General features: G+C 60.7%; 1 protein-coding gene across 1 annotated transcript in view; it reads right to left on the bottom strand.

Annotated features, from left to right (window-relative positions):
• The window catches only part of Plxna1 (plexin A1), a 55,276-nt gene that overhangs the window by 4,227 nt on the left and 40,533 nt on the right, over positions 1-10,516 (bottom strand). Inside the window, exons 20-29 of the mRNA XM_048786251.1 lie at positions 10,425-10,442; positions 8,497-8,640; positions 7,196-7,452; positions 6,762-6,828; positions 2,222-2,368; positions 1,941-2,100; positions 1,262-1,365; positions 885-981; positions 384-574; positions 89-259 (exon numbers count right to left, since the gene is read on the bottom strand). Of these exons, the coding sequence (XP_048642208.1) occupies positions 89-259; positions 384-574; positions 885-981; positions 1,262-1,365; positions 1,941-2,100; positions 2,222-2,368; positions 6,762-6,828; positions 7,196-7,452; positions 8,497-8,640; positions 10,425-10,442 (1,356 nt within the window). The remainder of the gene's footprint in view (positions 1-88; positions 260-383; positions 575-884; positions 982-1,261; positions 1,366-1,940; positions 2,101-2,221; positions 2,369-6,761; positions 6,829-7,195; positions 7,453-8,496; positions 8,641-10,424; positions 10,443-10,516) is intronic.

The following is a 10,516-nucleotide window of genomic DNA, read 5'->3' as shown; positions in this document are numbered from 1 at the left end:
CAGCTGCCCTTCCCGCCCTCCGCAGGCCCCGCCCTCCGCAGGCTCCGCCCTCCAAGGGGCACTGCCCCACCCGCCCTGGCCGCCCTCACCAGTTGCTCTTCCAGGTGTGGCGCACGTCGGCGTCGTGGATCTGGTGCTTGTCCGCCTGCTCGTCCAGGAAGTCGAACATGTACTTGATGGCCAGAGGCAGCGCCGAGCCCCGGTGCGCCGTGCTGAAGATGGTCTCGAACAGGTCGTCCACGAACTTCTGCAGCGTGCCCTGCGGGGGAGGGACGGGCACCCAGAGCTCAGCGCCCGCCGCTGCCGCCCCGGAGAGGACAGGCTGGCTCTGAGCGCGGTGGCCTCAGGCTGGGGTCCCATGCCTGCCCGCCCGCCGGACCCACCTTGGTGGCCAGCAGCCGCGTCAGGTAGATCTCCGAGACCATCTTGCTGCCCCGGTCGCCCTCGCGCTGGTCCAGGTGGTCGTGGTTCTTCACCAGGTGCCACAGCTTGGTGCCACTCTCCAGGTCGGGCGTGATCATGGGCGTGCGCGAGCGCAGGCTGTCGGGGCTGCTGGCCGTGCGCAGCATGCTCTCTGCGGGGACCAGGCCTGTCAGCAGGCGGAGCCCTGAGCCCTGTGCCACTCCCCACGGCCTGCCACAGCTGTCCCCCCATCCAAGAGCCGGGGACATCGCCCCTGCCTCCCCGGCCACTGGGCATGGCCAATCACGCACGAGACGCAGCTGAATGCACTTGGGGACACGCAGTTGGGGAAGGGGCACAGCCTCCAGTACTTAAGAGAAAGGCCAAGGGTGACGATGTCCCCTCCACGTAGCAGAGCCCGGGGAGGTGTCCTCCCAGGCCCTGGGGCCCCCGCTGACCCCTCCTCCAGACCCCCCCCTCACCGTATCTGCTGAGGGACTTGGTGAAGGTGGAGGAGTTGGAGATGTTGTAGGCCGAGGTCTGCTTGGGTACCAGCGCCACTGAGGACCCGTCTGTCACCTGCGGGCAGAAGGAAGGGGCTACAATGAGTCCCCAGGAGACTAGACACCCCGCTGGGGACCTGAGTGACACCCCTGCTCCTGTCACCTTACCACTCTGAACATCAGTTTCCTCATCGGGACAGTTTCAGAGATATGGGGAGGACCCCAGGGGCCGTGGGGGGCCTGAGACCGTCCACACAGGGACTTGGCCTCCTTTCCTCTGCCCCGGGCTGGTCATCTGGCAGCCAGGGGTCCCTCCCCGGCACCCGAGGGAAGCTGTGACAGGGGCAGACAGGCACCTGGTAGTGGGCCAGCGTGTTCAGCCTCTTCCAGTCATTGTCGATCTTGGTGGTGACGTCCTCGTCCTGCAGGATGATGCGGGCCATGCGACCCTGGCGCCACTCTGCAGGGAACAGGGCGCTGGAGGGCGGGACTCGGGGTCTTGGTCCCTCCCGATGCAGTCCCGGGGCTGGGGACAGGACTGTGGGGAGGGGCAGGGGCTTGCAGGGCTCTGGGTGGAGGGCCTTAAATACCAGAATATCGAGGGGTGAGGTCCCCCCTTGATCCCACTATGTGGGCAGCTTCCAGCCACTCCCAGCCAGAGACCTCTGCCTTGGGGGCCCCTTCCCCAGGCTCCAGGCCCCTCCCCCATGGTGGCCCTGCCCCAGCTGTTCTGGCCACATCTGCTGTGGGTCCCCAGAGCCCCAAACCCCAACCCTCCCGTGGCCCTCCAAGGCTCCCCCTGACCCAGCCCACAAGCCAGAGGTCTCCACTGTGGCCAGGAGAACCTGCCCCCACAGCCCCCTCGGTGTCCCCACCAGTCATCCAGCTGGACCGAGGCCCTGCGCAGACCCCTCCCCCCAATGCCTGGCCTGGGGATCCTGGAGCCACCTCCCCCTCCCCCACCTGGGTGCACACAGGGCCCCTGCCCAGAACCCACTGTCCACCACGTGGCTGGCAGGAGGCCCGGCTGCTCACCGAGGTCCATGTCCCCAGCCTTGGGCCGCTGGGAATAGGGCACCCCCTTGTACACGGCGTCTAGCAGCTTCTCCTTGACCTGCGTCACCGTGTCACAGTTGAGCCCCTTCACGGGCACCTCGGGCGCGTTCTCGTTCTCGGGGTTCACGCAGTTCAGGGTCTGCAGGGGAGGGTGGCCCAGGGGACATCAGCCTGTGTCAGCCCGGCTCCCCTGGGCATAGCCAGGACGGGCTCTCGGGAGCGCGTGGAGCGGCGACAGGGACAGGCGGGGTGGTCCTCACCAGGGTCTTGTAGTCGATCTGCTGGCGGATGAGCTTGTCCTCGCTCAGGGAGTAGCGGGCCTCGCCGGTGATGGCGTCGATGGGGCCCTTCTCCATCTGCTGCTTGATGGCGCAGTAGAGCATGAACAGGGGCTCCCCGGCGCACTCCTGCAGGTGGGGTCGGGGGGCGTCGTGAGGCCGCGATCCCGGGATCCCCAAAAGCCCCTGGCCCTCCCAACGCCATCCCTGTTGCTCCCAGGCCAACAGAAACAACTGTCCCCTTCTCAGAGGCGAGTGTGTCCCTGTTGCCAAAGCCCCGGGAAGATGGCAGGAAAATCAATGCGAGATGCAGACCCGGCACCTTATGAATATGCATGAGCGCGCCCTAAATAAATCATAAATCAGGAGCCCAGGAGATGCCCGGATGTGTTCAGCCACGCAGGGCTCGGGGGAGTCGGGGGCAGGTCCACAGCACCCTGCAGACCCCGGGGACCAGAGCCACCCACATCCCACTCGCCGATCTCAGGACACAGCCACCCAGGAAGCCCCCCGCCCCCCATGGCCCATTGCAGGGGTGGATGCTGCACCCCATACTCTGGGGGGGACTGTGATCTGCTAGATGTCGGGGACCCCCCTGGCTGGGATCTCTGGCTGCTCAGAAAAAGCGATCCCCAGCATCTAAGGGTGCCGCGAGGGCAGCAGGGGTCCATAGCCCGGGCCAGAGTGGCAGAGCCACTGGCAAAGCCCCCCAGGCAGAGCGTACCTGACCCCAGCTCAGATGCTGTCCCTACCCCTGTACCCTCTCCCAGGTCCTCACAGCCCTTCTGCACGGAACCTGTCCTGATGCCCCTGGAGAGGAAGCTGCCCAGGACCGGGCACCCTGGTGGGTTTGGGTGGAGACCCCCACTCCTGATCTGAATGAATGAGACCATTCGCCTGTGCCTGCACCTTGCAGGGCCAGGGCTGGCTGTGTCCCCTCCCTGCACAGGTGGGTCCCCACGGGACCTGGGCTCAGGGTCCTCCTCAGGTCTGGGCCACCCGGTGGAGTGCAGATGATGCTGTGCCCCAGGTGGGCAGCTCAGGCCGTGCTACCTCCCCCCTGGGGGCCCTGGCAAACAGACAGTGGCTCTGTCCCTGTAACCAGATGCTCCGGGCACCTCGTTAGCATCTGCAGTAATTAAAGAGACAGCTGCTAAGGAGCGGCCACAAACACAGATCATCCCGAGACCTTCCAACAACATGCCTGTCTTTGAAATTATGTTTCATTTGCAAACTTGGCTTCATTAAGTCGGCTGGAAGGAGGAGGGATGCGGAGATCAGCCACCCTGCCGTCAGGAACCGCCTCTCTGCCTGGGGACACTATCTGATGGGAGGGAGGGAGGTCCCCGGAGCCTTCTGGGGTTTCCCTAGATGCCTGCCAGAGGGTTCTGCCAGGCCTGGCCCTTGCAGAGGGCAGAAACGGCATTACTACAGCCTCTGAGAGTCAGAGATGGGAGGCCACAGGGCCCACAGTCACTCAGTGAACATCTCAAGACGTCAGGATTCGAACCCAGAGCCATCTCACATCAATGCACCTGCCCCTTCAAATCCAGAGATTGTCAGGAAAGGCTCTGGTGGAGCCAGTGGTTCACTCCTGATCAGGTGCCACCCTCCACGCCAGCCCCAACCACTTCCATGACACGGGCACAGAGGGTGTGAGGAGATCGGAGGCTGCAGAGGAGGGAGGCTCAGAACCTAAGTACTCCAGAGACCACGACCTTTCCCTCCTCCTGGACAGAGGTTCATATGTGGTGCGGGGGCTCAGACTCTCCCAAATGTACAGAAACTACCAGATGAAAAGTGCCACTTTTCAAAGGAAAGGTAACCCCAGTAGAGAAGTTTAATACAGGATGGTAAGACAAGAGATTCTCCGTTTGGGGCAAAGAAATCCCGAAAATCCCTACCTCACTCCGTAGACAAGTTAAAATCGTTTCTTGGCAATCGTAGGGGTTGTAAAAGATGGAAAGTGGGTATTATTTAAACTCTCCTGCAATATGCTAAAACAAGTAACTCTAGAAACACACAAAGGATAGAAACAGGTGTTTGCAATCCTGACTTCAAAGAAAACACAAAGGTGCCCAGTCAGGCACGTGAAAAGATGCACGAGTTACTAGACATGGTGGTGAGTATCTGTAAACCCAGAGACTCGGGAGGCTGAGGCAGGAGGTTAGCAAGTTGGAGGCCAGCCTCAGCAACTGGGTGAGACTGTGAACAATTTAGGGAGACCCTGCCTCAAAATAAAATATCAAAAGGGCTGGCGATATGGCTCAGAGGTTAAGTGCTCCTGGGTTTGATCCCTGGTACCAAAATAAGAACATAAATAAAATTTTGAAATTTCCCTCCTTTTTTAAGGCAGGATAAGACTCCACTGTATAAAACTGTCTTCCTTTATCTGCTGGGGGTATGTCCCCAGGCCCCCAGGAGGTGTCTGAGACCTTGAGCAGAACCAAACCTTACACACACTGTGTTTTCTCAACACAATCCAAGTCCCTTCTTGCATAAGTGTAGCCATTCATTACTTGCAGTAAATGGCCAGGTGTCACTTGTTCCGGGGGATCCCTTGTCTAAACCGTCACGTAGGTTCGGAGCTTTCTGTCGCGACTCACCATCATCAACGGGGACACATTTTCTGTTCATGTCATCCACACACAGCTGTGACACCTTTTCATCTTAACTAAGCCCTTATCACGCACAGTAGCTGCAACTTTCGCAGTTTGAGGTGAGACAGCAAAACTAGAGCGCGTTTCTTTTTTCTTCGCGATTTCACGGATAGAAAATTCATTGTCACCATAAGTCTTTGCAACCTCAGCATACAAATTCTTTCTTTCCATATTGAGAATCTGTGCTTCAAGGAAGCACTTTACAGTTTCTCTTTGGGAGAGTAAGTAAAATAAGGTCACGTGAACACAAGTACTGCTAGACAGTTGATGTGATAACCAATATGGCCACTCAGTAACTAACGGGAGAGTAGCATATACAGGGTGGATACACTGGACAAAAGCAGATTCACATTCCAGGAAGGACATGTGAGATTCCATCCTGCTTCTCAGATGGGAGGCAATTTAAAACTTACTAATTGCTTATTTCTACAGTTTTCCATAGACTATCTTCAGGCTGCACTTGACCACAGGTAACAGAAACTAAGAAAAGTAAAAGAGTAGACAAGGAGACTACGGTATCGACCGCATTTTGCTTATGTCTTCATCTTCTGCTGGACGCACGGACTCCCTGCCCATTAGGCTAAGTTGAAATAGGTCATGGTTCCACTTATATATGGAGCCCAGAGCAGTCAAAGGCACACAGACAAGAAAGCCGAGTGGTAAATGCCAGGGCTGAGGGACAGGGGAGGAGGGAGAAGATAGTATCGAATGGGGACAAAGTTTCAATCTTACAAAAGGAAGAGTTCTGTGGATGAGTGTCATTTAATACCCACCCACTCTACACTTAAAAACAGTTAAGATGGTGAATAAATGCCAAGGGCAGTGGCCACACCTGTAATCTCAGTGGCTCAGGAGGCTGAGGCAGGAGGATCGCAAGTTCAAGGCCAGCCTCAGCAACTGTCTCAAAATTAAAAAAAACAAAACAAACAAACAAACAAACAAAAAAAACCCTGAAGGGCTGGAGATGTGGCTCAGGGCTTAAGGGCCCTGGGCTCAGAGTCAGGACAGAAGGGACCAGAGGAGAAGCGTGCTCCTTGCTCTGCCCCCCTTCCCTGGGGGCCCAGTGGGCCCGAGGGTGGACCTGTGTCCTGCCAGGCCCCTGTGCTCCCACCCTGCCTTTCTCCTCCTGCTGCCTGGTCCAACTGTGGCCTCGCCCCCAGCCCACAAGTCCCTGGGCACCAGGATGGCAGCCTGTCTCTTGGAGCCTGCTGCCCGGCACGGCCAGCCAGCCCTCTGTGTGTGCGGTCCCACGGGGCCACGCTCTGCCAGGTTTCCACTGACTTAGGACCTGGGAGCAGATCTGCTGAGCGGCATCCCGTTCCTCTGGTCGTGGAGACTCGGGAGGCTGAGGCAGGAGGATCGCAAGTTGGAGGCCAGCCTCAGCCACTTAGCGAGGCCCTGAGCAGCTCAGCGAGACCCTGTCTCTAAATAAAATATAAAAAGGGCAGGGGAGGACCGGAAGTCCTGAGGGGCGGCAGAGGCCTGGATTCAGCATTAAGCACTGGCCCTCGCCCTTGACCACCAGGCTGCACCCGTGGTCACCCTTTCCAGGGGAAGCCAGGCGGGTGCCTCTGTGACGTCCAGCGCAGAAACTCAGGCCGTCTGCTCAGCTACTCAGAACCCAGCTAAAGTGCCCGGGACCCACGTCCAGGGGCTGATGGGAGAGCCAGGGCCACCAGACACAGTCCTGAGAGGCTTGCGCCCTCCACGTGGGCAGAGACCCCACCTGCTGCCCACTGTCCAGCATCTCCCGCCGGCTCTCTGATCCCTGGGTCCTTCCCTCCCACAGGTCACCGACGCCCTTCTGACAGAGGACCACCCTGGCACCCTCTCTGGGACGCGCCCCACCAGCCCCCACTTGCCTTGAGGAACTTGTACAAGAGGAAGGTGAACCAGTTGGTCAGCATCTTCTCGGCCACCGACTCGGTCCTGAGGTTGCAAAACAGAACGCAGCCATGAGGCCCCTGCAGGCCCCACCTACCACGTCCACCCCCGTTTCAACAGAGTTGAAGGTGCCCACAAGTTGGGCACGGTGGTGCACTCTTGTGCCAGTGGCTCGGGAGGCTGAGGCCGGAGGATGGCGAGTTGGAGGCCAGCCTCGGCCACTCAGCGAGATCCTGTCTCTCATTAAAATCTCAAAAGGGGCTGGGGTGTGGCTCAGTGGGTAAGAGCCCCGGGGTTCCATCCCTGGTACCCCCTAAAATGGGGCCTGGGTGTCTGTGGGAGGCGGGTGGAGGCCGGGTGTCCGCGGAGGCGGGTGGAGGCCGGGTGTCCGCAGAGGCAGGTGGAGGCTCACCGGCGCAGTAGCAGCTTGGGGTGGTTCTTGCTTTCCAGGTTCTTCTCGATGAGGTCGGACAGCAGCTGCTTGAGCACGCCCGTGGCGTACTCCATCTCGCCCTGCAGGGCCGTCATGATGAGCGAGGCCACGTTCCCGCGGTCGCGCATGGAAAAGCTACGCTGGGCCTCCAGCGTGCGGATGAAGGTCAGCAGGAAGTGCTTCTTGGTCAGCAGCTGCCCGAACAGCGTCAGCGACTTCTCCACGTTGGCCTGCACCTGCGGGAACACGGCAGGCTGCTGGGCCTCGGCAGGAAGGCCTTCCACTGGAGGCTGAGGGTGGGAGGCATGCCCCTTGAGTCCCAGAGCCCCAGTGGGCTGATTCCCAGGCCTGCTGCCCTCCTCGGCAGAGTGGACATGCCCTAGAAGTGTCGTCCCAGCCCGTGCTTTCAGGATCGACCTAGACCACTGCCCACGAGACGCCCACTGCAGGCAGACATAACATGGGTGTCATAACCTGGTGGTGGAGCTTAGGATGAGAGGGCTGGTTCCTGGCAACCTCTCTGTGGCTGAGCCCTTTGACCTGCCCTCCAGCCGAACTCACTGCCCCCATCTGCTGGATGCCAAGGGTGCATGTGCACAGTCTCACTGCCTGGAGGACAGAAAGCCACCCTGCCCACCTCCTGGGTGAGGGACTAAAGTTCAGAGAGGGGAAGAGGCTTGATCGGCCCACATAGCATGAAGGTAGTAAACGGAAGTGGAATGCAGGCACGGCTGGCTCCAGGGCTCCTGCTCTATTTCTATCCATACCAAGGCTGGTGAGGGCAGGTGACTTCCCACGGGGCTATGCCCAGGCCTCATCAGTGATGCCTCACTGCCCACCCAGCGGGTAAGGGAGAAGGACCAGGTAGAACATTCACAGTCACAGCGAGAGACATGCTCAGTGATGGCAAATGGAGAGAGATCCAGAAAAGCATCCAAGGAGACTCAAGTGTTGGGAAGGAGAAGGTGGTGAGTGACCTCTGGGCCCCAAGCCAGTGACAGGAAGGCCCGTTGAGGGTGAGCTCAAGAGGAACTTCCCACCAACAGAGTCAGGGCACCTGAGGTGTGCGGAGACGGGTGTCCAGGCAGGAGACTGTGCGAGCCATCCTGCTGAGCCCAACTGTGCCAGCCAGGAGGGACACTGGGCTCCCGAGTCCTTCAGTGGCCGGTGTCAACAGAGGAAGCCAGTCCCCGAGGGCCATATGTGCTGGCCGGCCACGGGTCCCCGTAGGCGGAGGACAGCAGTGACCCCACATGCCCGGGGACAGCCAGCAGGCCTACCTCCATCTCCTTGAGCACAGGGTGGTCCTCGATGCCCGGGAAGAGCACCCGCATGGCGTACGTGCGGTAGTCGAGGAATGGGATGCCTGCGCCGTCCAGGTCATTGGTCAGCTCGTGGATGTCCGTCTGCAGCTCTGCGAAGGCTGTGGCCAGGCGCAGAGGGTCAGGGGCCAGTCGCCCAAGCCCCCGATGCCCTCCCGCTGTGGGGGCAGGACCTGGGCATGGCTCTGCCTGTCCCTTGCCTCCCTGCGCCTCAGTGTCCCCTGTCCCAATGCAGGCAGGACCCTGTCCCTTACTGGGGTGTGCTGGGGCGCCCAAGACAGCCACGTGGGACAGATCTGGCGCCAGCACTCGGGCCAGGCCAGCTGGGGCCTCCTGTGCCCAAAAGGCTCTCACTTAAGGGTGGGTGGGAGGTGGCTGGTGGCGGGCAGGCTGTCCCTGGGCTCCCAACCCCCCAGGCTGGGACCTGCCACCTGCCAACCTGGGCCCTCAATGGCTGCCCCACCCCCGCCAGTCCTCTCTCTTTCAAGAACAAAGGCTGGCTGGGTGGTGGGGCAGGCTCCGCAGAACATTCCAGAGCTGTGAGGTGTCAGCCCTCCAGCCGCCCCAGGGACATGCTATCTGATCAGGAGCCAGAGGAGCGGGCGGGCTCTGGGAGACGTCTGGCCCGTTTAATTAAGAGTTGGGCCTTCATCTCCTGGGCACCGGTGCCAGGCGTCTGCGCATCTCCAGCTGCTCTGGAGCAGCTGCTGGCCACCCCTTCACACCCGCTCTGGCAGGGGTACCCCGTACACGGGCTCAGCTGACAGCCAGCCTCCACCAGGGAGAGCCTCAGGGGAGGCCGGGCCTCCCCTGCACACATCTGCCTCCTGCCCGCTAGGACTTCCCACAGGGCATACCTGGCCACCTGCAGGCCCCTCAGTTCTGCAAGGGACTTAGTTTAAGAGGAGCCGAGCCCCAGGCCAGCGGGTCCTGGGGGAGTTCCTAATAAGTGAGGGGCCCACATGGAGACCCCGCCCACATCGGCCATCTGCACCCACAGCACCTGGGGCAGGGCTGGCTCTGCCAGGGATGAGTATGCGACAGTTCTGTGATGTGCTGGGCAGAGGTGGCGGCCCCTGGTGACCCCGTGGATCACACAAGGAACCCTCTGTTGGGACTGTGCTCACCCATCCCTAGCCCACAGTCAGCACAGCTGTGACCCCTGCCCACCGGGAAGCCACCTCCTCTGGCCACGCCCCCACCCATCCTTGGGCTCCGCCCACTCAGGGTCAAGGGCTTCAGGGGACCCAGGCCTGAGGAAGGGGAGGGATGAGACCAGGTGCACTCACAAAGACTGCCCAGTCATAGAGGCCCCCTGGGGCAGCTCAGCTCGTCCATGGTGGCCGTTTTTGTCACCAAGGGGAATAGTGAGCCCATGAGAGAGGCCAGCATAGGGGAGGAAGGAGACAGGAAGCAGAGTCTGGGCACACAGAGGTCCCCATCTGCTCCCTGCAGAGCCCCACTTAGCAGGTCTCTGCCAGTCACACCCCAGGGCTGGATGGACACACGTCCCCTGTCAACAGGACAAAGCTGTCCGACTCAAGGATGAAAACCAGCCCACTGAGACCTGTGTGCACCCAGGGGTGACAACAGCCACCAAGGAGAGGCAAAAGCTGCCACACTGCCCACTGGCCATCCTGCCACCAAGCGTGACACCGGGAGGGGGCGGGGGCGGTGCCCAATCTGCAGATGAGGAGGCTGAGGCACAAAAAGGCCGGGTGTCCTGGCCCCTGAATCAAGGCTGCACCGGGGTGCAAATGGGGTGGCACCCCACGGCCCCAGGTAGGCTGCTGACCCCTCCCTGACGTCAAAGGACCCCAGAGTAAGGACACAGGAACCAAGTCAAAGGAACCAGTGCTGGTGGGCGGGACGGGCGGCTGCCCCCTCTCTTTGCACTCCAGGGCCTTGGCCAGACCCCGCCCCCTCCACCCTGACCCCGCCTCCTCCACCCTTACCCCGCCCCTCACTCTCCTAGCAC

Source organism: Marmota marmota, unplaced genomic scaffold (genome assembly GCF_001458135.2).
Source record: "Marmota marmota marmota unplaced genomic scaffold, marMar, whole genome shotgun sequence".
Taxonomy (NCBI): Eukaryota; Metazoa; Chordata; class Mammalia; order Rodentia; family Sciuridae; genus Marmota; species Marmota marmota.
The sequence above is the reverse complement of the archived record's forward strand: the minus strand, read 5'-3'. Positions and strand labels throughout refer to the sequence as shown.